The following is a 24,684-nucleotide window of genomic DNA, read 5'->3' as shown; positions in this document are numbered from 1 at the left end:
CCTTCGGTGTTGCGCGCATCCCCCTTGCGCCCTTGCGCCCTTGCGCCCCGTGTGTGTGTGTGTGTGTGTTCTTTGGCCCGACCGGGTTGAAGGAAGAACCCTGAGGTAACTCGCCTTGGTTTGGGGCCTTTTTTGGGAGCTGGATGAAGCCCTTGGTGTGTTGCCTGCCCCTGGTCCCTTGGATTCTCTCGAGTGTTCCGCTGTGTAGCGTCAACAGCCGCAGCCGCCGCCGCCGCCGCACCAAGATCTAGATGGTACCTCTCAATCGACTCTTCGACAGTTCTCGTCGTCTCGTCTCTTGTCATCCTCCCATCCCCATCCTCTCGTCGCCCTCCTCCTCCTCCTCTCTCTGCCCCCGGCTTCCCGTCTACACCCAGACTACACACTCATCTTTACACACATCCATTCTCTCCCTTCTTCTTTCATTTCTCTCTCTCTCTCTCTCTATCTCTCTCTCTCTCTCTATCTCTCTCACCTTTCGCTCTCTCACTCGCCCACACCTCAAACAAACAACACCTATTACACCTCACCACTACTCTCCAGCCATATAACCCCACGCCCCACCCACCACCGTCATCCACAACCGCCCAGAACGCTATCGCACTCTCAAGCCCCGCCTTTGCACCACACTGCTAGTCCCCTGCACACAAGCTCACGCTTCTGGGTCTCTCGCGCCACCACCACACTCCACCCCTTCAACCTGACACACTGACGCACCCAACGCCTCGGCGGCACAGTACCAAACCACACGATCCACCCAAACCCAAACCCAATCCCAATCCAATCCCAGTTGACCCGTTTAACCCCTGCAAGGCGTCGGCACGACTCTAGAACCACTGGATCCCACCGATCCTACCCTCAACAGCGCATTCCCCACTCAATACCTTATTTCCCCCTCCTGGCCTCCCTCTCCCCTCTCCCCCCCTCCCATCCTCCATCCCACCTTGCCACAGCACTTGGCACCACCACGGCCTCAAATCATACTCCTTTCTCAAAGACCATCATCAACAACATACCATTGCTCTCTCTCACTCACCAGTATAGTCTGTGCACTGGTTGCGCAACTCGACTCCGGCAACTCATTAGAGTGACGTACTGCCGAATCGGTGACTCTGTAAGTTTGTCTCTCTTCCGTGCCCTCCCGGGATTTGGGCATTGATCTGCTGCGCGCGTCGCGGACTCTTGACCTCGACAATCGACAATCATGCTTGATGGTCTCTCCCCGCTGGTCTCTTTTCGGTCACCTTTAGGTTAAGGGGATCCGGGCCAAGATCAGACGGCCTGTGCTAGCTTGCACTTGACTCCACCGTTGTCCACACGCGCACTTCCATCCGCGCGCACAACTACGCATGGGAGCGCGGGACTCTGGTGCTCTTCTTTCCCCCCCCCCTTCCCGCACCACTCATCTGGGGTGGCACACACACACACACACACACATACGCGCGTGCACCTCAAACTCCCACGCCTCTACCCAACGCATCGCCTCGACGCCGCTCGTCATGTCGTTTCACTCCTTTGCTGACAACCCGCAGTTATAACAAGCCACCGAATTATAACTCAACTAACACACTCAATTCCATTCCCTCCCCCCCTCTTTCATCATGTCTGTCGCTCTTCGCCCCCCTCCATCCCAAGCATCCCCTCGGTCACGTCCCGCCGACATGGATCGTGAACGCGAACGTGACCGCGATGGCGACCATCATACTATCCCCCGTCGTGCTCAGCCCACTCAGCCTGCATCCCGAAGGCAACCAACGTCGCCTGCGGCACGGTCCCCCGTCGACCGCGCATCGCCCACGTCCAAGGAGAAGCGGGGGAGTATCAGCTCGAGCGCAGGGTCAAGTCCTGCCGAGCCCGTTGACAAGGGCAAGCAGCCCAGCAAGAGCGGCGGCAGCGGGAGTGGAAGCGCCGACAACAAATGGGTCGAGAGCGTCGACTACGCGTACGAATATGTTCCGGTCACGCAGAAGCGTGAGGGGCGCAAAAACATGTGAGTTGTTGCGAGTGTGGATCGAGTGGAGAGATATCATGTTCCGACGTCATGATGGGCATCATTGCGGATGCTGGAGATCATGGGTCCATTTGCAGCCCCGGTGTGCTAGTGTGACCAGAGTGGACGTGTACAACAAATGTCTTGGCCCCTCCTCTCCCCCGGCCCCGGGGATACGCCCAGACAACACACACACGCGACACACCAGACGCCAGGGCGCTGCTGCGAATGACGAGTTTGGGAGGCGCATCCGAGAATCATGCTGACACTGCCACCCCTTGATCGACATTCCCATATTGCTTCCATCATCACCTTCTCTGATTCTCTCGCTTCCGCATCGAAACAGTCAATACGAATTGATCATGCGTCAAGAGCCACAGCAGGCCCGCATGTGTGGCGTCGGAGAGAAGTGTAAGTCGCCTTCGGGCCACACAGCATATGCTTCCAGGAAGTCTTCTCACAGACAGCGGATCGCAGGCCCGTCGACCCCACCCCTATCATCCAGCTCAAAGTCAAGACGGACAAGGGCGAGGAGATTACGCCCTTGGGCAATGACGGCAAGGGCAGAAGCAACGGACAGCTGTATATGCAGAGTGAGTCGGCGGCCCTCACGCTCCCAACCAAGGTGGTACGCACCCTGTCTAACATCCTCCAGACCCATACTACTTCCTCTTTGCATGCCTCGTGGGCGGCGACGATCAAGACTCTGAATTGCACGTCATTGACGATGGTCGCACTCGTTTCCTCACGGGCACCCCCGTTTCCTCCCTCTACCACCTCAAAGACATCGACAACAAGGACGCTGCATTCTTTGTCTTTCCCGACCTGGGTGTACGCAAGGAGGGGAGGTACAAGCTCAAGCTCACGCTATTCGAGATCGTCGAGTGGGTATACTTTGCAGGTACAAGCTGACATTCCCTAGCCAAGAAGTATATTATTGCACGACGGTTCACACTCAAACCTTCTCGGTCTATTCGGCCAAGAAGTTCCCAGGCATGCAGAGTACGTTACATACGTCCCCAATACTCTTGAAATCGGTTTGCTGACCTTGGCGCAGAGGCGACAGAGCTCTCCAGAGTGTTCGCGGAGCAGGGCCTGAAGATCCGTGTTCGTAAAGACCCACGCCCCGCAGGGCGAAACAAGCCTGGCGGCAAACGGCCAAAGAGTGCAGGAATGTCGGATGACGAGGACCCGTACAACCAGAAGCGCCATCGCCCGGGAAGCCAGCCTGCCTACGGCCACCTCGGACTTGAAGGTCCACGCTATCCCCACGATCCTCCGTACGCGAGTTACCCTCCCCCTCCTAACGGTGGTTACTATAACCAGTACGGCCACGGCGGAGGTGGTGGTCCCATGCCGCCCCCGCCTCCTCCGCCCGCATTCGATGGATACAGGCCTGGATCATCCGGGGGTCCACCTCCCCCTCCACACCATATGCCCCCGGGCGCGCCTCCTCCTCCGCCCAGCGCGTATCCCGGTCCTTCGTACTCGGCGTACCCGCCGCCAAACTACCCGCAAGGCTACCAGAGGCAGGGCGGCCGTCATTCCCTCCCTCCTGGCTACCCTCCTGACGCAGCTTACGGTAATTACCCGCCCGGACCACCTCCGCCGAATGCTGCGCCATACGACCCTCGCTGGGCCGACCGTGACCCGCGCGAAACCCCTCCTCGCCACCGCGATCCCCGCGAGGAAATGCGCGACCCCCGTGAGATGCGCGACCCCCGGGAAATGCGCGACCCTCGAGAGATGTCTGTTCCCCGAGACCCCCGCGAGATGTCTGTTCCCCGGGACCCACGCGAAATGTCGGTTCCTCGCGGGGATCCTCGGGAGCTGAGCGTGCCTCCTCGCGATTTACCACCCCACGACCCGCGCGACATGCCCCCTCGCGACCCTCGCGACCCTCGCGACCTTCCTCCTCGCGACCCCCGGGAACTGCCTCCGCGCGATCATCGCGAGCTGCCGCCGCGCGATTATCGCGACCCGCGCGAGATGTATGCGCTCGAGATGCGCGACCACCGCGTCGACCCGCGAGCGGATCCACGCTACGACCCCCGCGTCGACCCCCGCCTTGACCCTCGTGACCCGCGCGTCGACCATCGCGTCGACCCTCGCGATCCTCGCGTGGACCCCCGTGCTGATCCCCGTGTCGATCCTCGCGCTCACCCGCGCTTTGACCCACGCGCGGACCCGCGCATGGACCCCCGCGGAGACCCCCGGCTGGACCACCCTCCGCGCGGCCTCGACCCCCGGGACCCCTACTACCGGGGGCCCGAGTATGACCACCCGCCTCGCAGTGCAGGCTCGATCGTGCCGGCCCACCAGCCGCCTATCGACCGGCATAGACCCACGACGGCGCCCGTCCCCCGCGAGCACCAATACCACCACGCGCACCGCCCGCCCCCGCCGCAGCGCCTGCCGTCCATGTCGTCGCGCGTCGACGCGCCCCCCACGCTCGGGGCGTACCGCGACCCGCGCGAGCGGGACGACGCGTCGCGCCCCGGATCCGGCTGGAGCCAAGACTCGCGCCGCTCGCACTCGTACCGCTCCGAGCGGCCGGGCACGCCCGACGCCAAGCCCACGGGCCGCATGGGTCTCGGCCACCTCGTCGACTAAGCACGATCAGCATAACGCGCCGCCATGTATATCTGTAGCCCGCGGCTTCGACACTCCGCATATGTATCTTTTCGAGCGCATACAGCCGGATCGATATCTTGGTGCTCACGGCAGATGGCTTCACCCTGGCGTCTGGCGTGAGGCACATGCCGGAACGTCCTGGTGCCTCGTGCCGCCGTGCCAGTTCCTGGCTCGCGGCTCAAGCTTCAAACTCTGGTTCCTAGGCCCCCACCCGGCGGTCTGGGTCGTGATGGAGTATGATTGAGCGGTGCGCCTGGGTCGCCTGGTGACGGTGAGTTACGTGACGGTGGAGAGACAGGCCGAGAGAGCGGAGGGTGCTCGCTTAGATGAGCGATCGGTGGTGGGGGTGAGAGTGTGGAGGAGGGGAGGTGGAGTGGATGATCACGATGGATGTGAGAACTCGTAGCTGGACGAGGTGTGCGACGGACAAGGGCAATGTGCCATAGAGGACACCATGGAAGAGGACAGGTGCCATGGACGAGGACAGATGCCATGGAAGAGGACAGGTGCCATGGAAGAGGACACGGATGGTCCGTTTATTGGAGTGACCGTCTGGAGCGCGGAGAGGGAATACCAACCGCAGCGTGCCGGGCGGCGAGGTCACAGTTGCAAAATGGCTGTGGCTGATCGAGGACAGAGGACAGATTGTCGGACATGATGGACGCCACACTTCGGTAGCATTCGCCCTTTCCCCGACGATTGCTTCAAGACTTGGAAAGTGCACAGCGCGCGCGGCCATGAAAACGCAATACTCAACAACCTAGTATACATCATCCTATCTCTGAGTGTAGTCCGCTCGGACGCCGGACGGGCAGCGCGCGATCAGCGATGCCACGGATACACCCCGCCGCTCTCAAAGTGGCGCATCGCCGGCGCGGGGACGAGGAGGTAGCGCCACCCCTCGGGCTCTTTCGGACACTCGACGTCCGGCCACTTGGGGTATGCGAACGCGCTGTCGTCGGGGGGCGGCAGCCACGCGGCGCGGCTGCGGCCGTACATGCTCTGCCACGCTTCCCACTTGCGCTTGGTGCTTTCGTCTTCGCGGTCTTGCTTGGCCTCGGCGATTTGGGGGAGGAAGAAGGCGGCGTGCGCGCGCGTGTCCCAGTCCGCCCAGCGCGAGCCGTCCGCGATCTTGGTGATCTCGCCGCCGAGGTCGGCGAGCACGGAGAACGGCATCGCCGGGATGAGTTTGAGGGCCTGGCGTCAGTGTCGGCACTGAAGAGGTCAGTGGGAGGACGCGGACGACGCGCTGTGGAGGAAGATAAATAATTGATACGCAGGGGGCGCAAGGGCTGGCGAGAGATGTTATGCTTCTCAGCGACTCGATGTGTATACAGGGTGAGGAAGATGAAGGGCGCAAGGAAAGTGGAGGTGAGATTGATGAGGGCTGCGCAAAAGGCGCACAGAGATGCCAAGTTCGCCGCCCATGCCTCCCATCCCGTGCACCGGCCCGTAGATCGTAGATCATGACTCACCCGAGCGGCACATTCCCCGCCGGTGCCGAGACGCTCCTTGAGGACGGCGACGACTGCCGCGCAGCGTTCGCTGGGGTCAGTGCTGCGGCGGGCGACGTACGGCTGGGAGGTGAGGTGGTCGATGGTCGCAAGGTCTGCGGGCGAGGGCCACGCTCCCCACGGGTGCGTTATCGATTCAGTGAACGCGCGCGCGTAGTCGGCATCCTCGGCCTGGAGATTGATCGTCGTCGGATAGTAGTCGGTTACTGCTGTGGTGTGGCAGGTCGTTTGGCCGTACGGATAGCCGTACGGGTAGCCGTAGGGGCAGTGGGGCGGAAAGCGCATGTCGTAGCTGTAGGGAAAGAAGAACGGGGGGCAGCAGAGCATCGAAGGCGCTCTTATGCGCGTGTGCTGGTCAGGAGGGGAGGGGTCGGGACAGTGGGACGGAGGACGTTGCCGGTGCTTAAATCTTGGGTGAGATAGTGTCGATGAGAGCGAGATGGAGCGAGAGAGCGAGGACAAGCCACGGAGTCTGCGAAGAAAGGAGGCGCTGGGCGGGATGCGGTGGCGACTCTCGTGCGAGCGAGGGGGTGGCGGAGGGTGAGGCAACTGACGCGGCGGCGCAGAGTGAGAGTGTGACTGGGTGGGTGACTCGCGGAAGCTGTCAGTGCACTGCCGATAGCGGTGTACGTGTCGAGTCGGCAGCAGATGAAGGGGCGTGAGTGTCGAGCAGCCGGCAGACGCCGACAAGATAGCGCAATGTAATGGGCGAAGGGTGATGGACGATGAACAGTGGACAACGATTGATCACACCGCCCCCGCTTCCCGGCTCTCTGAACGGCGTGGGCCTTGGCCGGCCTGGGGTCGTAAGAGGTGACGGGAGTGATGGCAGTTTTGTCCGATGCCGCCACCCTGCTTCTCCTGTATAGATTGTGCGCACGGCCACGGCCTTCGGTGCACGCAACTGGTGCGTCGCGTGCATGGGACATGGGGTGTATGGGGTGTATGGGATGCATGGCAGGCATGGGCGTGTTGGACGCCGCCCTTTCACTCTGTCACTGTTCAGCTGCTGCTCACGGCCTCAGTGCGAGTGACGCTTTCGGCGTTCGCACCGACTGCGTGGTGTGCACTGACAACGACGAAACGAGCAGGTGCAGGCATGGGCGGCATGGATGGCACGGGTGGCACACGGGTGGCATGGACGTGGGGTGCGATGAAGCGCGAGCGATGCCGAGTGGGACGGAAGAGGGTCGAGAGCGGTGCGTGCGCCACGCCTCGTGCGCATTGTAGCCAAGCCGCTGAGCGGTACGAGCTTGTCAACGATGCCTTGGGTGCATGGTGCGCCAGGGTGGCGCTTGGACCTCGAGCGGGAGCTGAACCTGCGATCTGGGGCGATTCCTTGATGTGATCTACTCAATGAGTTCAGCAGTTTAGTGTCATCAGTGGCTCGGTGGCCTCAGTGGTCTCAGCGGCACTGGTGGGCATAAAAGTCGAGTGTTCGGTTGGGCAGTTGGGCAGTTGGGCAGTTGGGCAGTTGGGCAGTTGGGCAGTTGGGCAGTTGGGCAGTTGGACAAGAGACATGAAGCAGAGTTCGTTTGACGATCACATCGGAGGACACGAGAGATTGGAAACTCGCTCCCTCCACCGGGTCCCCGCCGGCGCGTCCGGGCCGCGGCTAGTGGGCGGCAATGGCCGGATTAATTAATATAAAGTATTCAAAATAAAAAGCGGAGAGGTGGGGAGTCACTCACCATGTGGAATGCAAGGCGGACCCCACGTGCCGCTCACCCCGTTCAATACAGTGTGGGGTGAGGGAAGGAAGCAAATGACGACCAATTCCACCCAAGCGGCAGTTGACGGTCGCCCGTCGCCCGTGCCGCAATTTGCCCCCCTTCCCTCACCCCCCACGCCCACCGCACATCGTCACCCCCCCAGCACTCGGCGTGCACAATCAATCCTCTCCTCTTCAACCACATCGCCATCACTCTCTCCTACCCACTCTCCATCACACCTCTCCTCTCTCTCTCCAGCGTGATGCTCACAGCACTCCGCGCAGCCCGCGCCCCGCGCGCCCTCGTGAGTCTCAATGCATGCCACAGCATCGCCCCGCACCCATTGGCCGCCATTGCCGCCGGCAGTTGCCCTCGAGATTGCGTCGGCCTCGCGATGAACAGCAAACCTTGCCCAGTCACAACGAACACTCCACTGACTTCAGCCCCGCGTCGCAACGCTCGCCCGCTACGTACAGACGGCAGCGGACAAGTCGGTGCCGCACGATGATGTCCCAGAGAAGGGTCACCAGGACGTAAGTCTTCGGAGGCTTGATTGAGAGCTGACAGCCAGTTCAAGATCCGCCTTCACGAGGACACCTTCCAGGGCTACCTCTGCGACCCGCCTGAGGCCTTTGTTGAGACCAACAAGGACGAGCTCATCCAGATGTACGACCAGATGGTGAGTGGCGACGCCGTGGCGTGCACGTGCGACGACCTCGGCCATCGGACCGAGGGCGTTGACACTCCTCGAGCTCAGAGCTGATCTCAGACCACCATGCGCCGCATGGAGCAGGCCGCCGACGCGTTGTACAAGCAGAAGCTGATCCGCGGCTTCTGCCACCTTGCTATCGGACAGGAGGCCGTGTCGATCGGCATGGAGCACGCGATCACGCCCGAGGACAAGGTCATCACCTCTTACCGATGCCACACCTTTGCCGTGCTGCGCGGGGGTACGATCAAGGGCGTGTTGGCCGAGCTTATGGGCCGCGAGGCGGGCATGTCGCACGGCAAGGGCGGCTCGATGCACATCTTCACGCCTTCCTTCTTTGGCGGCAACGGTATCGTCGGTGCCCAGGTGCCTCTGGGCGCGGGCATTGCCTTTGCGCAGAAGTACCTCAAGAAGCCGCAGGTGACATTTGCGCTGTACGGTGACGGTGCGTCGAACCAGGGCCAGGTGTTTGAGGCGTTCAACATGGCCAAGCTGTGGAACATCCCATGCGTCTTCGTCTGCGAGAACAACAAGTACGGCATGGGCACGTCGGCGGAGCGGTCGTCGCAGAACACGTCGTACTTCACTCGTGGCGACAAGATCCCCGGTATCGAGGTCAACGGAATGGACGTGCTTGCCGTCAAGAAGGCGTGCGAGTGGGCCAAGGACTGGACTGTTTCGGGCAAGGGCCCGCTCCTCATCGAGTTCGTGACGTACCGCTACGGTGGCCACTCGATGTCCGACCCCGGCACGACGTACCGCACGCGTGACGAGGTGCAGCAGATGCGCAGCGCACACGACCCCATCGCCGGCCTCAAGCGTTACATCCTCGACTGGGGAGTGGCGTCTGAGGACGACCTCAAGGCGATCGACAAGCGCGCCAAGGACACTGTCAACGAGGCGGTTGAAGAGGCCAAGAAGTCGCCCATGCCTGGTCTTCACGAGTTCTGGACCGACATCTACTACAAGGGCACGGAGCCGCCCTTCATGCGTGGTCGCACCAAGGACGAGATCCACGAGTACCAGGCGTCTCAGTGATTGGGCTTTGGGGTCTCACGCCTGGCTGGATACACGGGCGCCAAGGCCTCGAAGGCTTTCCCCTGGGAGTAGATCGCTGATGTGGTAGAGATGATGCATGTACTGTTACAGCGTGGCGAGTCTGACGAGGGCGAGTGCGAGAGGGAAGTGGATACCACCTCGACAGCAGTTGATCCGCTGATAATGGGTCATGCGGTCGACGCCTGACTTGCGAGGAGGAGGGGCTCTGGATCCCCGTGACTCGCCGGGAGCCTGCACGGTATCCTAACGAGCATGGCACAGACACGACCGAGAGAGTGACGCCAACAGCTGTGCAAGGACGCAAACGACGGAACCCTAAGGTTAAAATCGGCAAAAGATAAGCCTCGTGTGGGGCTCGAACCCACGACCGAATGATCAACCGGACAAAGTCCACATTAAGAGTCATTTAATCTACCGACTGATATAACGAGGCAGCTAAGGAAGATTGATGAGAAACGGATCGGCGCTAAACATAGATCGGCGCAAGCAGGATCCGCCGCATCTCCTTCGTGTCGACCCGTACGCATATACGCATAAAACTCTGACCGCAGGGAGAGCGGCAGTATGGCATGTACATCTGAAGTCTGACCCGGGGATCAGCGAGGCAGGCTGTTCAGTTCTTCCCTCATGCCCTCAGGCCCTCAGGCCCTCGGCGAGCGTCATCTCGAGATCCCGAGTCCAGAGTGGGGTGTTCGGATCCACGGCATCGATCGACGATCGACCACGGACCTCTAGATGGGATCTAGCTCATGCCACTGATGTACCCGGGACCGTGGCGGGGTGAGCTTTCCTACCTATCGACATCGGTGATGGTGAGCTTGGAGTTGAGCTTGCAGTCACCTCGTCGAGCTGTCGCGGCAAAATCTGGTTCAACAGAGAAACCGCAATTCGTATTGACGGGGGATCCGGCGAGTGAGTCTATCGCCAGCGTCATAGTTATAGTCAGCAAAGGTCAGCGGATGCGGAGTGGATCGCAGGATCGCAGGATCGCAGGATCGCTGGACAATCGGCGGCTCGGCATAGGGCCGCACCGAGTTATCTCCCTGGCAACGGCCGCGAGGCATAGAATGTGAGCAGCCAAGACCGCGAGAAACAGGCTGGACCGACTCGTGCGGCGAGTTTGGCATACATTGCAGCTCCGGGCATTTGGCAGGAGGCAGCAGGAGGCAGCTGGAGGAGGCACCCGGTGGCCGATATCGGCGGAAGCTACAGAGCCAAGAGGACACGGAGGCGTAGTCAAGCGACGCTGTGGCTGACTGCTGGCGGACGCCGGGTCGGTGTCTGCAGCGATACATGGGATATGAGATTGTACCATGTTGCACCATCTAGGCACCTTACGGCAGAATGTTCGCCATGTTCCAAACGCCTGCGATGATGGAAGCGGGGGGTGCATGGTGGTGGGGGTGATGATGATGAGGATGATGATGAGATGAGGAGAACATGAGGTGCACAGTATCATGACGCCCAAGGTTGTGGAGTCGAGGTCGATGACAACGACGGAGGCGGTGGCGACGCCAAGGCCTTCTCTTGCAGAGGCACAGGAGATCAGGGGATTTGTGGGGGAAGGGGTTTCGCAGGGCGAGACGCCGTTCCTGGCCCGGCGACAAGCCAAGCATCCGAGTTCGAGTGGTCCCTCGTACGAGGCGAGGTCCGCCGCCACTGCACGTCGGCTCACGGCCCATGGCCCATGTTCCCGCCCAAACCCACAAGTGATCCGGTGAGGCGGATATGGGTGCAGTGCATGTGCAAACTAATTGAGAGCCTTGACTCATCAATCGGGCGGGCGGCGGCGGGCCAAGCGGCGGGTCAAGCGGCAGGCCAGCAACTCGTCAGGCCGAGGTCCCTGCGTGTGTCTTGATCCTGAAGGTGGCCATCGTTCCATCCACCCTCCTCGTTGCGCGGCTGACGCCATACGCCATAGCGAGCCGCGCTGCCATGGTGGCATGACTATACAGTATGCCTCGATACACAAGCGGTCGCCGAGTCGCCGGGGTCGTTGCATAAATGCACGCAGCGCTCCCATGCATACGGGTTGCTCTTTCGCCACCATCACCATCCCAACCGCCACTGCAACGCTCACACGCTCACAGCCTCGCGACATTAGCAAATTTCCTAATCTCGTCTCGTCCCATCCTGACAATCTGCCCATCAGTCGGGGGATCATTCAGGGTCGTTAATTGCGCCCCAAAGGAATGGGGAAGACGCGCCTCGAAAGCCACGCGCTCCCCACTCAGACCCTTAGCCTCGGTTTCCTATAGCCCCCCCCCTTCAATAGCCCCTGCGCAGCAGCAGCCCTAATTGTGAACTCGCGCAAATCAAATTAATTAGAAAGAATGACTAGGAACGGCGTGTTCCCCAATACAAGTGTGTATAATCACCACCACTCTGGGCATCTCTCGCGATCAGCCTCTTTGCCCCCGGCGCCTGCACCCACCCCATCCACGCGTTCAGCCCAACCATTCTCTCCCATCCATCCTTCCCCTCTTCGCTCCTCCGACTCTGAGCATTCATCTTGCTCTGGCGACTCGACGCCGACCCCTCGCTCTTTCGACAGTGCAAGCAGCGGCACTGACTCTGACGACTCGACAAGCAGCGCCAGCGCCAGCGGCCAATCTTCCCCAACGTCTTGCGCGCGCCGTAAGCTTTTGGAAAAAGTCCACTACCACCAACACCACCACTCGCCATCGTCCGATCGTCAACACCTCCCTTTTGCTCCATCTGCATCTACTGCGAGTCGTACCACTGCTCACGTCCACCCTCATAGCGACGCCCCGCCAGTCTTCTTCTCTCCCAGCGGTGGCCACTTTCTCTACGCGCTCCCATTTGCCATCCCCCATTCTTACCCCTCCTTCCATCCGTGTCCCACCAGGGCCTCTAGGACCCGTCGCTATCTGGGCATGATACGTTCAACCGTACGCTCGGCGCTTGTCGGGCTCTCGACCATCTGCGCCTCGGCGCCCATCGAGGTCGTCACCGCCACCTTTGTTATCGTTACCCTCATATACTTCCAGCTCCTCCAGGCCATCCGCGGTTCTGATTTGTGAGTATCACTCCCCCCTTTCCCGGTCCCAAAACGCGTCCCACCCGAACCAAGTGATTTGATCGGCCATCCCCGCCAACCGCAACCGCAATCGCCCCCCCCCCCCCCCCCTCACCTGCACGCTTAGCGAGACATGCTCCAAAAGTGCAAAGAATATTTCTGACAACCGCAGTTTCAACCTTCCCGTCGCCGCGCCGCCCACGCGCCCCGTCCACCTTGCGCGTCTTGCCAACGGCCTTCCTGCCGATGGTACGACTGCCCACTTTGGCCGTGCAGAATATGCGCACACGCCCCTGTGGTCGCGCTCAAATCAGCACTGGTCGCCCCTCTCTGCTGCCGACTTCCAGAGCGCGATCAAGATTAATGCGCTAGAGGGTGGCTACATTATTCCCAAGGAGGAGGGAGGCAACAAGGCTGGTGAATGCGCGTCGATCGCCATCGTCAAGCCCTTTGCTGTGCTGCGTGAGGATGGCTCAGATGCGGCTGCAGAGGAGTGGCGTCAGTGGCTCCTCAAGGACCTGGCTGTTACTGTCCGCGACAAGACGTACACGTACGCCGACCTGTGTTACGGTGCCAACTGCGCGGGCGCAGCTGCGCCCAAGCTAGAGGCGCACCCCCTGCACTCGGACCAGATGACGCTCAACCTCGTCCTCCGCGCACCAGCCCCCGGCACCCCGACCATGACCTACCTTGAGCGTCTTGCTCGCCTTCCCACTTTCACCGCCCCCAGCACCAACACGACTGTCCGCGTTCTTCCTCCCGCCACTGAGCCTCCCCGATGGGCTCTTCTGCCTAACATTGACGGTGGCGGTCTCTTCTCGGGCCTTGCCGAAAAGCGTGGTGCCGACGCCGCGGACCAGATTACGGTCATTCGCAACGTGCGCTGGTTTGCCTACGCTGTCCGTGCGCTCGTGCTTCGCTTCTACACGCTTGCCAAGGTGAGTCGCTCTCGCATTCCCATAAGACGTCAAATGAGACCGAGCTGACCTCTTTAGAACGCCGACTCGGCCGACGTTTTCGTCGTTCTCCTCGGCTACGTGCTCATGCACGCGTCCTTCGTCAAGCTCTTCATGAACATGCGCAAGCTCGGTTCCCACTTCTGGCTCGGTGAGTGCACGTAATGGATGCCCCGTTACCGGATCTTGGAGGGACGCGCCACGTGTGGTGGCGCGACCCCCGCATTCCGCACGCGACTCCGGCCTCCGTTTCGCGTCGCATTGTTCTAACGTGCCAGCTCTTGCTACGCTCGTGTCATCCACTTTTGCCTTTGTTACTGCCGTTTTCTGCGCGTACATTTTCAACGTCCCTGTCGACCCTATTGGTCTCTCCGAGGCAATTCCCTTCCTCGTAATCACCGTCGGCTTTGACAAGCCTTTCCGCCTGGCGCGCGCCATCTTTGAGAGCCCCGACATTGCCCCCGTTGCCGCCTCGCCTGACGTTTCCCCGAGCTTTGACTTCTCGGACGAGCCCAACGCGAACGGCCTCGACCTCTCAACCCTCCACCGCGAGCTCGCTCCCCTCGAGCGTCTTCAGAAGCTCGCTGACGGCCGCGGCATTCGCTGGGTTGTTCCCGTTGCGGCCAACCAGGTCGTGATCAACGCCGTCAAGTCGGTTGGTATGTCGATCGTTCGCGATTACGCGCTTGAGATCGCTATTCTGTCCATTGGCGCTACCTCGGGCATCGGTGGCCTCCGCGAGTTCTGCTACCTCGCTGCCATCCTCATGGCCATGGACTGCCTCTTCCTCTTCTCTTTCTTCATTGCGATCCTCGTTGTCATGGTGGAGGTTCACCGCATCAAGCTCATCCGTGGCAAGCGCAGGAACAAGGCCTCCATCAAGCGCTCGGCTTCGAGCATGTCCCTTGCCAGCGCCACTGAGTCGCCTAGCCCCTCCAAGACTTCGTTCTGGGGTGAGGGCAAGGACCCACGCGAGGAGGACGGCCAGCCGTCCAACCCCATCCCGCGCCTCAAGCTCATCCTCATCATCTCATTCCTCGTCCTGCATGTCCTCAACCTCTGCACCACCCTTACTGAGAAGACCGCTCTCAAGCGTCACCTCACCCACAACGCACCCACCCCCCGCGTCGACTCGCGTGCCTCAGACCTCTCTCCCCTCCTCGAGGCCTTGTACGCCGCGTCGCCTCCCAACACCGACATGATCGTTCAGATCGTTACCCCCACCCAGATCATCATGTCCAAGACTGGCCCGGCCGTCTCGCGCATCGACTCGATTGACAGCTTCATGTCCGAGTGGTCGACGCTTGTTGGTGACCCGGTCATCTCCAAGTGGGTTGTTGTGCTCCTCGTCATCTCGGTCCTTCTCAACGGCTACCTCCTTAAGGGTATTGCCCACAACTCGATCGGTGGCAAGGGCCCGGTTGCGGCTGCTGCCCAGGCCCTAGTTGGAGTCTTTGACAGCCTCGAGATCCCCAAGGACAAGCGTCCCCGCTCGGCATCGGACCTCCAGAAGTACCGCGCCCAGCGCGCCACCGATGCTCGTAGCAAGCTCATGGGTGGTCGCCCCGCGGCACCGGTCGCCACTGAGGGTGACAAGACCCCTAAGACCAATGGCCATGCCAACGGATATGCCAACGGCCATGCCAACGGTCACGCCCACCTCGGTGCTGGCCTTGTTGTACCCCAGACCCCCAATGTTCCGCTCATCTCGGAGCCAATGCCCAAGTCGGATTCGGGCGAAGTCAATGGCACCCCTAGCCACATGACTTTTGTCGGTCGCCGCTCCATCGAGGAGTGCGTTGAGATCTTTGCTGGCGGTGTTGGCGCCAACAATCTGTCCGACGAGGAGGTCATCATGCTTGTGCAGAAGGGCAAGATTGCGCCTTATGCTCTCGAGAAGTCGCTCAAGAACCTTGACCGTGCCGTCCGCGTCCGTCGTGCCGTCGTCTCTCGCGCGTCTCTCACCCAGACGCTGGAGCACTCGGCTCTCCCCATGAACGACTACGACTACAAGACTATCATTGGCGCCTGCTGCGAGAACGTCATCGGTTACATGCCCATCCCCGTCGGTGTCGCCGGCCCTCTCAATGTCGATGGCCAGCTCCTTCACATTCCCATGTCGACTACCGAGGGGACTCTCGTTGCCTCCACATCGCGTGGCTGCAAGGCGCTCAACGCTGGCGGTGGTGTTACCACTGTTCTCACCCAGGACGCCATGACCCGTGGCCCCGCTATCGACTTCCCCAGCGTCAAGCTCGCATCTGAGGCTAAGATTTGGATCGACTCGGAGGATGGCTTCAACACTCTCCGTGACGCGTTCAACTCGACCTCGCGCTTCGCTCGCCTCCAGAAGCTTAAGACGGCTATGGCCGGTCGCACGCTCTACGTCCGCTTCGCCACCTCGACCGGTGACGCCATGGGCATGAACATGATCTCGAAGGGTACTGAAAAGGCGCTCGAGGTCCTCCAGCGCCGCTACCCGGAGATGGACGTCCTCGCGCTCTCGGGCAACTACTGCACGGACAAGAAGCCTGCCGCGATCAACTGGATCGAAGGTCGTGGCAAGAGCGTTGTCGCTGAGGGTATTGTTCCTGGTGCTACGGTCAAGAGTGTCCTGAAGACGACTGTCAAGGAGCTCTGCAACCTTAACATGAAGAAGAACCTCATCGGCTCTGCCATGGCTGGCTCCATTGGTGGCTTTAATGCGCACGCCGCAAACATCCTCACCGCCATCTACCTCGCTACTGGCCAGGACCCAGCACAGAACGTCGAATCGTCCATGTGCATGACTCTCATGGAGCCGATCAACGACGGCGAGGACCTGCTGATTACGTGCTCTATGCCCTCAATCGAGGTCGGCACTGTTGGCGGTGGTACTATCCTTGGCCCCCAGCGCGCGATGCTCGAGATGCTCGGCATCGCAGGCGCACACCCCACTGCGCCCGGCTCCAACTCGCAGCGCCTTGCCCGCATCATCTGTGCGGCCGTCATGGCCGGCGAGCTGTCGCTCATGTCGGCCCTGGCCGCCGGCCACCTCATCCAGGCGCACATGAAGCACAACCGCTCCGTGCCCGTCACACCTGGTGCCGTCACACCATTTGGCGGCATCACGCCCATCCGCGAGGAGATGCTCATTAAAGGCAAGCTGCGGGGCATCAGCCCTACACGGTTGCAGGCTGCCAACAATGCAGCGGTGAATAGCTCAGGGCCTCTACCGGCCGCGAGAGTCTCGCCGAGTAAGCAGGGCAGTTCCGGGTGGCCTGGGCAATAGGGGAGAGGGGAGAGGGAGAGATCTTGAGAGAGAGGAGGGCGATATACACTATACCTACCTGACCTAGTAGCATTGCATCTCATGGCATGGAGTTTTGACATGGCTTTGGGAGCGGCGTTCGCCGCCAGACAAAGTGTTGTAGGCGATAAGGCGAGACCGCGAGCAGATAACGCGAGAATGGCGTCAAACTAAGCGCGCGTGGATGAGAGCCGGACTGATTTCCGATTCGGCAGCATCATTGCCGGCACAGCTAGACGACGCTTCGACCGCGTGCGCTGGTCTGCGCGAGCTGATGTTGCGCTGCTCACTGCGATGTGCATATCGTTCACGAGATATCTTGACCTGCACCTCGGTACAGCTGGGCGGCGGAGGCGGAGGTACCGTGTCATTTCCGGCCAAGTCCGCTGGTGGGTGGGCTTGACTTTGTGTTTGGCTCCGCTCTGGCCGCGCAACACGAGCGGCACGAACGCGACTTTACCTGCCTCCACACGTCCACCCATCCTCCTCTGGCATCACCTCCGCCTGCCATCGCACCAGCCTCGCGTACTCGCATCTTCGCGACCCTCTTATTGCTGCTTTCGCGTGCCGCGCACTCCGTGCAATTCCATCTCTGTCCTTTCCAGCTATTGGGCTTTCTTGAACATCGCCGCCACGGCACCCTGTCCCGCTCCAGCGAGCAGCCACAACATGACCGTCATGGAGGTGTCGCCGCGGATACGCATGCTCATCGCGGCTGTGTTGGTTGGCCTGGCTAGGTGAGTGCACTAGGGGGCGCGCTGATGATAGTGGATCGAATTATGGGTATTCGGGTATGTTGCAAATGTGTGGAGGACAGAGGAGGGCGGATGGGACGCACGTTGAACGGACAACGGTGGGGACAAGGGGGGTGGGGGTGGAAGACGGGCAAGCAGAGGGCGTGGAAGACGGACGAGTTGAGGACGCGCAAGACGGACGAGTTGAGGGCGCGCAAGACGGACATGCACAGGGCAAAGAAGACACACAAGATGGAGGACAGAGGCAACCGCTGACAACAGGCTACGCCCCACAACTCGCCTCCAAGCTCGGCTTGTCCAGCACCCAGATCAACCTCGTCGGCCTGGGCGGCAACCTCGGCGTGTACCTCACCGGCCCGATCTTCGGGCGCATCATCGACCTCTACGGGCCCCGAGGCCCGCTGGCGTGCGCAGCAGCCCTCAACTTTGTGGGATACCAGGGCGCCCGCGCATTCTACCGCGGCACCCTGCCGATCGGGGACGAGGACGGGCCGTCCACGCTCGGCGTGACCGCGCTGGCCATGGCCCTCTTCTTCACCGGCACGGCGGGGAGCGCCGGCCTCGGCAGCGCGATGAACACCGTGGCGCGCAGCTTCCCGGACAAGACGCGGGCGAGCGCGACCGGCGCCGTCCTCGCCGGGTTTGGGCTCAGTGCTTTCGTGCGTCCCGCATTGACATTCTGACACCAGGTGTTCTCGGCGCTCGGCCACGCCCTCTTCCACGGCGAGGCCGGCGGCCTCCTCCTCGTCCTTTCGTGGGGCACGATGCTGCCCGACCTCGTCGGCGCCTTCCTCGTCCGCCCCTACCCGCCACACGAAGACGACTCGGACTTCTCTGACGAAGACGATGATCTGCTCGCGCACCAAGCCGGCCTCCTCGAACCAGGACAGGACCTCGCGCCGAGCAGGTCGCGCGAGCGCTCGCCCGACGTCGAGATGGCTGACGAGGCGACGGCACACGACCCCCTCCTCCCCCGCACGCCGTCGCGCATTGGCACGCCCCTCGCAGGCGAAGCGGAGACGCCGATGCGCACGCCGCGCACGCCGCGCACCCCCGGATCGCGCAAGAGGCGCAGCTCGACCGCGAGCCTGCCCCCGACCGAAATCCATATCGGCCCGCCGGGGCTGTTCAAGGAGACGGATTTTTTGCTGCTGTTCTCGATCCTTGCGATTTTGTGCGGCGTAGGGCTCGAGTGGATCAACAATGTCGGCGGTGAGTGGTTGCGAGGAGAGAGCGGGGCGGAGAAGGCCTACGCAAGGTGGCCTAGAGTGCCCTACGGAGAGTGGTCCACGAGAGTCGCAAACGGCGAACAGCCTACGACAACGGCTGCATGCTGCAAAAGATCACAGATGGGCGAGAGTTTGAATACCTCCTCTGACCCCAGCCGTCACCCTCGCACTCGCTCGCAAAGGATGGGACTACGACCCCCACAAGGTGGCCGCCATGCAGGCCTCCCAGGTGGCCACGATCTCGGTGTTTAATTGCGCCGGCCGTATCCTGGGAGGCGCGGTCAGCGATCTCGTCAAGCTCCGTTTCGGCGTGCGAAGGGTGAGTCTGTTGTATCAGTCCGGAGCTTGCCGTGGGGCTTCGTGTGTGCGGGGGCTTCCTGTGTGGGGGGTTCATTGTGGGGGTTCATGTGTTGCCGGCAGCTCATGTGGTCTAAAGGCCCCACCGTTCGGTCTTCTGCGACCAAACAAACTCGGATGTCCGATGCGTCATGAGACGGCGTTCAGCGACAAGATGGTGTCGTCACATGCTGGATCAGAGACGGAGGCGCCACAGATTGCTAGCGATAGCATCACCTGTCGGTGTTCATCGCTCAACTCGCCTACCCTTGCCTTGCTCGCGCCTCGTGACGCTTGCTTTGTTTTGAGAAGAGCATCGGCGTTTTCCGTGGAAATCTATCTGTATCCAACGGCAAAGCAGCCAGCCATCGATGATGGAGAAGCCCGAGTCAAACACGGCAACCTTGCAAGCGGAAACCAGCAGAGTTATGACGTCGTGCACAAGCGAGACTGGGGCATCGCTGGAGCCTCGGCCCATCGCCAAAAGGCTGGGCACGGGATGTCGAAGGGGCATGTGCGTCTGCACATTCTACGGGCGGTGTCTTGGCATGCTGGTCACAGCTCTTGAGACTCTTGGGGAGGCAAGCATGAGTTGAGGAATGTTGGAGCTGCAGCCTTGGATTGCCGGTGGTTCGAAATCAGACGTTGTGCTGCCCCGTGGGGATGTCGGACGGTCGGCCGCAGTTGATATACGACGGCAATGCCGGCAAGCAACTAACGCTAGATATGGTTCCTGCCGCTTGTCGCGGTCATGTTCATTGGGGCCGAGATGGCGGTGCTGGCGACGACCGACGTGAGCCGGTTGTGGATGGTATCCGCAGCACTCGGGACAGCGTACGGCGCGCTGTTCAATGTCCTGCCCATGCTAGTGCTGGAGTGGTTTGGGATGTGTGAGTTGGGCTGAGATATGGCGGGCGGAACGCTGACGGTAGCCCACTTTGGCCAGAATTGGGGCTTTACTAGCATGGCTCCGGTGGTGGGCGGCAACATCTTCCTGACACTCTTTGGTGCGCTACAAGTCAAAAGAAGTGCACGCTGACCACAGGACGTGTGTACGATCGCCACACGGTCGGCCGCGTCAGCGACGCTCCGTCAAAGTCGATAGCGAGGAGTCTCGGTGTTCATGGGTTTAGCCGTATAGGCGAACGCGCCGGAGACTCCGCCGAGCAGCTTGCCCGGGCGAGCGAGACGCACGAGTGTCTGATGGGCCGCGAGTGCTATGCCACTGCGATCCGGGTGAGCGCGCTGGCGTGCGTACTCGCGTTAATCCTGAGCGTGATTGCAGGGATTAGACGCGAGCGGCGGGCTGCAGCGCGGTCGCGTCGCGTGTTATGATGGCTGTGAGATAGCGAGGGAAGCGAGGAGGTGATTCGTATGCAGCGCAGTAATAAAACGCAAGTTGATAGCCGGGGATAAGTGGGTGGTCGGCGGCGAGGCGATAGGGTGGTGGACCTTGATCACAAGCCACAAGGGGTTCAGGCGCAGGCTCATTCAGGAAAGCAGGAGACGAGGAGATGGTGAGGAGGCGATGAAGAGGCGAGGGGGGTGACATAACCGGGCTTGGATGGCGTGCATGGCTTGCATGGCTTGCATGCAATCACAGGATCAATAGCAAGGAGGCTGCGGAAGTCGGCTCGATGAAGAGAGCTTGTCCGAATTCGAAAACGGGCGTGGAAGCGGGGGCCCAGGTATCGCTTCGGCTGGACGTCGGGAGATTCCCATGGTTTTCCATTTCGTTAGCGCAGCCAAGTAGAGCGAGAGCGAGAGCTCGAGTTGGAGCTAGAGCTGAAGCGTAAGCGCTGTAAGCACTGGCACTAGCATGCGGCACCGGCCAGCTCCGGAAACCTGCATCATCATCTTAGCCCGGGGGGTCATGTGGAGATTGGATGACGTTGAATGCCGGTCGATGATACCCGAGGTGTTGATGGACGAGTGGACGAGTTGAGCGAGAGAGCGCACTACGTCGGCAACGAGTCGGATCGGGCGTCCGCCATCATGGCGCCACTAGCCTCGCTGTATCCGCTGTGGCCGTTAGCAAGGTGGCCAGCTGGCCAGATGGCCTGATGGCCAGGGATGAAATGGTGGCACATGGGGCGCTTAGTGGGGCATGGTGGCTCCGCCGATCACGAGCGGAGGATAGGGCAACGCCGCCGCCTCGATCCGAAGGGTTCCGCACCGGCTGTTTGTGGCCGGGAGGAGGGAGGGATGCATGCATAGAGTATATGAAGGGGGGGGGGGGGAGGGGGGGGAGGAGGGATGAGAAGGAAAGGAGAGGAGAAGAGGATGAGAGGAGAAGAAGAGAAGAGCACGAGGGTAGATGCAAGACCGCCGGTGTTGAGAAGAAAGTAGTTTGGGAGGCTGGAGAGCACAAGAGCCCGAGAGCACAAGAGCACGAGTGGACAAGAGCAGAGAGCAGAGAGCTAACGCTAGCAGATGAGCAGAGCCGCATGCATGAGACAACCACGCCGTCATGGCCGGACGAGGAGGAGCCGACGGGTATGGTGCAGGCCGATGCGACTAGCTGTGTTGGATACCGGCATTCTATCCACCCGCAAAGGTCGAGCGCATGGCTGGGCGCTGGGCAATGAATGACATGATAAGCACTCGCCCCGATCCTCTCAATGTCTCGTCTGCTCGTCTACTCGACTTGAGCATCTTTTATATAATACAGAAGAGTAATAAAACTCGAGCTGTCCAGTTCCGCTCGGACCATCCCCCCCCCCACCCGGCGCATCCGGCGTCGCAAATCATCCACCCCGTCGCACCCGGCAACCCTCGCAGCCGACCATTCTTCACCCAGCCGCCATCACCCACCCACCTTCCTTCCTTCCCCCCGTCTATTTCCAAACACTCTGGTCCTGGCCTCATTACTCTTTGGAATTGCCGTCAACCTCGTCCTCGTCCTCATCCTCTTCATTCATTCATTCATTCAATTCATCTCATCTCATCTCATCTCTTCAGACAACTCTCCTCGTCTCTCCTCGTCTCTCTCGTCTATCCTCTACTCAGCTCCATCCCATCCACTTGCTGTTAATCATCCATCACCCATCACCCATCCACCATCAACCATCAACCACTCACTCACTCTCCCACACACCCCACACCCCACCACCGCCCATTCCCCTCCCACACCCACTCAACTCCAAATCTTCATCAACCCAATCGTGACCGCTAGCAAGCGCCGGTGCTCGCGCGTCAACTCCCACGCATCCGCCACCGGCCCTCTCTGAACACCTCAACTCGCCCGTCCGGCAGCCTCGCCGGCCCCCACATGCCACCCATCACCTCGCCGCGTCGCACGGCGTTGCACTCGCCGCCAGCCCCGCTGCGCCCCGTCCCCGTTCCCATCCCAGGGGCACCCGTACCCCCCCTTAGCAGCTCAGCCTCGACTTTTGCGAGCACACCGCCGAGCGCAGGTACCTCGCCCGGCACGAGCCTCGGCTCTACAATGGCCCGCACTCTCAGCCATGGCGCGTCGAGTCACTCGCACAGCCACAGCAATAGCACAAGTCACTCCAACAGTCACACCGGCAGCCTCGGACACGCGCCATACATGGTCGCTTTGGCCGGATGGCCTGAGCCACTGTTTGTGGCGGAGCGAGAGTCATGGGACGTCCGCAAGCGCTCGAGACCCACTACCCCGACTGGATTTCGCGGCGAGGTGCGTGACGGAGTCGGCTGCCCCCTTCCCGCGTCGCTGTTGAATTCCGCACCCACCAACGGGCTGGTGCACCCCCAGCCGGTCATGCATGCCCCACCAGCCCCGCCGACTCACTCGCGCTCCCACTCGCACACCAACTCCCACGCGCACGCCCACCACAGTGCCCAAGTCCATAGCCACAGCCTGCCGCTGAGCCATCGACGCTCCCGCCCTGCTTCGCCCACTGGCTTTCCGACCAGCAGCGCACGTGACGCGCCTCCACACCACTCGGACAGCGCCGGAAGTTCATCGGCCTCTACACCTCCTCGGCACGACGCACCCGGCCCCCTCTCGGGTCCTCTGGCGAGGTTAGCCCTCGGTGACCACCGGGAGCACCCGCGTGCACCAAACCCGTCCGTTGCCGCGCGCACGGTGCGCCGGCACATTGACAAGCTTGGCGGCTTTGCTGACCCTCGCTACCACGCCAATGCAGCGGTCGTGGGCCGCGGGCGCAGCTTGCGTGTCGCGCCGGCGTGGACGCACAGCACGTCGCTGGCGCCATACACAGACAAGCTGCCGCCGAGCGGGCATGGGCGTGTGGGCATCATTGCGCGCGCTGTTCCCGAGGTGTGGCCGCCCCCCGGCGTTATCACGCAGGTGTATCCGCGCGATCCCGATACCATGTTCTTCCCGCGCGCCGGGAGCAGTGGGGACGAGGATGAGCCGGCAACCAAGGCGGCGCGGACGATGACGACGGAGGCGAAGAGGGAGCGTGAGGCGTCGGTGCACGCCGAGGACGAGGAGAAGGATGGCAAGGGGATGGACGTCGATCGCTAGGCCGAGGTGGTACGTGGAGTAATATGTACTATGTACGCTACATGTCAGAAGTTGGAGTGTATAAGAGTGTCGAGTGTGGGAAGGGAAGGGCCTTTAGGGGAGCCGAGTTTGTGTAGGTGGGCAGAGCAGCAGCCCAACGGCGGGGCAAGCGGACCCGCGGAGGAGGGCAGGATGTGTCCGCGGAGGTGCGGGGGGAGGAGGGGATGTGCGTCGTCGGAAAGCAGGAACGGGGTTTGGTTTGTGGGAATCGCTGGATAGCCTGGGAGCTTATCTGATGCTTGGAGGTCCACCTACGGGGAGATCGAAAGGTGCGAGTCGCCGCCACAACTCGCAGCGAACGTGCGTGTCTCCGCAGATCCGCAGATTGCGCCGCTCGCGCTCGCGAGTCGCGAGTCGAGACTCGACGTCATGTCGCCATAGCCGTGTCGCCGCTTCGGTCCAGTGGCCACGTAGGCCGAGCTTGCAGCTTGCAGCCCGAGGATCCCACATTCTTCCAGTTGATTATTCTTCTTCTCATCTCATCTTACAGCAGAATGTCGGCGGCGTGAACGTGCGCGCCTCACGCGCTGCGAGGCGCTCTGGCGAGCGGGCGCTAGCCCCGTTCTCCGCGTTCTCCGCTTCTCTGCGTTTTCCGCGTTCTCCGTGTCCGCGTCCTCCTCGTTCTCTGCGTTCTCCGCGTCTCGACCTCGCTCCATCTGAGTGTCACGTCCCGTCTCATGCCTCGATGCGAAGCACGCTACGAGCGAGCATAATGGCATGAGCCATGAGCGTCGGCGGGGGCTGGCTCCGTGCGAGGCGGGGGCAAAGTCTGGAGATTGCACAGACCACACCTCACGTGGCGTGTCACCAACGGAATCTTGGTCGGACGGTCCGCGCGGCGCGTTCAGTCGCTGCCCCGTCCTTGCCTCGCACTCCATCTTACTCCGACTCCATCACGCCCTCCCGCTCACGCCCACGCCCACGTCTCTTCCTCCCCTCACCCAC

General features: G+C 61.5%; 8 protein-coding genes across 8 annotated transcripts; 7 read left to right on the top strand and 1 right to left on the bottom strand.

Moving 5' to 3' along the window:
- Nucleotides 1-2,352: 2,352 nt before the first annotated feature.
- Nucleotides 2,353-4,603, top strand: COLE_03287 (uncharacterized protein; the record flags this gene model as incomplete). The annotated part of the gene is made up of 5 exons (XM_018419369.2): nt 2,353-2,401; nt 2,458-2,583; nt 2,646-2,874; nt 2,913-2,992; nt 3,048-4,603. The coding sequence occupies 5 exons, from the start codon at nt 2,353-2,355 to the stop codon at nt 4,601-4,603; spliced, it is 2,040 nt and encodes a 679-aa protein (XP_018278078.1).
- An 843-nt stretch (nt 4,604-5,446) lies between these two features.
- Nucleotides 5,447-6,423, bottom strand: COLE_03286 (uncharacterized protein; the record flags this gene model as incomplete). Its single annotated transcript, XM_018425439.1, has 3 exons — nt 5,447-5,821; nt 6,100-6,169; nt 6,200-6,423. 3 exons carry the CDS (start codon nt 6,421-6,423, stop codon nt 5,447-5,449), a joined length of 669 nt encoding a protein of 222 aa, XP_018278077.1.
- A 1,689-nt stretch (nt 6,424-8,112) lies between these two features.
- COLE_03285 (uncharacterized protein) lies at nt 8,113-8,358 on the top strand (the record flags this gene model as incomplete). Its single annotated transcript, XM_018423495.2, has 1 exon — nt 8,113-8,358. The coding sequence occupies one exon, from the start codon at nt 8,113-8,115 to the stop codon at nt 8,356-8,358; it is 246 nt and encodes an 81-aa protein (XP_018278076.1).
- A 267-nt stretch (nt 8,359-8,625) lies between these two features.
- On the top strand, nt 8,626-9,597 carry COLE_03284 (uncharacterized protein; the record flags this gene model as incomplete). Its single annotated transcript, XM_018423494.2, has 1 exon — nt 8,626-9,597. One exon carries the CDS (start codon nt 8,626-8,628, stop codon nt 9,595-9,597), a length of 972 nt encoding a protein of 323 aa, XP_018278075.1.
- A 2,918-nt stretch (nt 9,598-12,515) lies between these two features.
- On the top strand, nt 12,516-16,885 carry COLE_03283 (uncharacterized protein; the record flags this gene model as incomplete). Its single annotated transcript, XM_018426750.2, has 4 exons — nt 12,516-12,658; nt 12,831-13,596; nt 13,654-13,765; nt 13,893-16,885. 4 exons carry the CDS (start codon nt 12,516-12,518, stop codon nt 16,883-16,885), a joined length of 4,014 nt encoding a protein of 1,337 aa, XP_018278074.1.
- Nucleotides 16,886-17,572: 687 nt separating this feature from the next.
- COLE_03282 (uncharacterized protein) lies at nt 17,573-20,558 on the top strand (the record flags this gene model as incomplete). The annotated part of the gene is made up of 8 exons (XM_018423493.2): nt 17,573-17,640; nt 17,672-17,694; nt 17,920-18,317; nt 18,348-18,870; nt 19,043-19,206; nt 19,948-20,113; nt 20,156-20,230; nt 20,269-20,558. The coding sequence occupies 8 exons, from the start codon at nt 17,573-17,575 to the stop codon at nt 20,556-20,558; spliced, it is 1,707 nt and encodes a 568-aa protein (XP_018278073.1).
- Nucleotides 20,559-22,494: 1,936 nt separating this feature from the next.
- COLE_03281 (uncharacterized protein) lies at nt 22,495-23,700 on the top strand (the record flags this gene model as incomplete). The annotated part of the gene is made up of 1 exon (XM_018419366.2): nt 22,495-23,700. The coding sequence occupies one exon, from the start codon at nt 22,495-22,497 to the stop codon at nt 23,698-23,700; it is 1,206 nt and encodes a 401-aa protein (XP_018278072.1).
- Nucleotides 23,701-23,974: 274 nt separating this feature from the next.
- Nucleotides 23,975-24,460, top strand: COLE_03280 (uncharacterized protein; the record flags this gene model as incomplete). Its single annotated transcript, XM_018419367.2, has 1 exon — nt 23,975-24,460. One exon carries the CDS (start codon nt 23,975-23,977, stop codon nt 24,458-24,460), a length of 486 nt encoding a protein of 161 aa, XP_018278071.1.
- Nucleotides 24,461-24,684: the final 224 nt, after the last annotated feature.

The sequence above is a fragment of the Cutaneotrichosporon oleaginosum genome, assembly GCF_008065305.1.
Source record: "Cutaneotrichosporon oleaginosum strain ATCC 20508 chromosome Unknown ATCC20508_contig03, whole genome shotgun sequence".
Classification (NCBI taxonomy): Eukaryota; Fungi; Basidiomycota; class Tremellomycetes; order Trichosporonales; family Trichosporonaceae; genus Cutaneotrichosporon; species Cutaneotrichosporon oleaginosum.
Note: the sequence above shows the minus strand (reverse complement) of the source record. Positions and strands in the feature narration are given on the sequence as shown.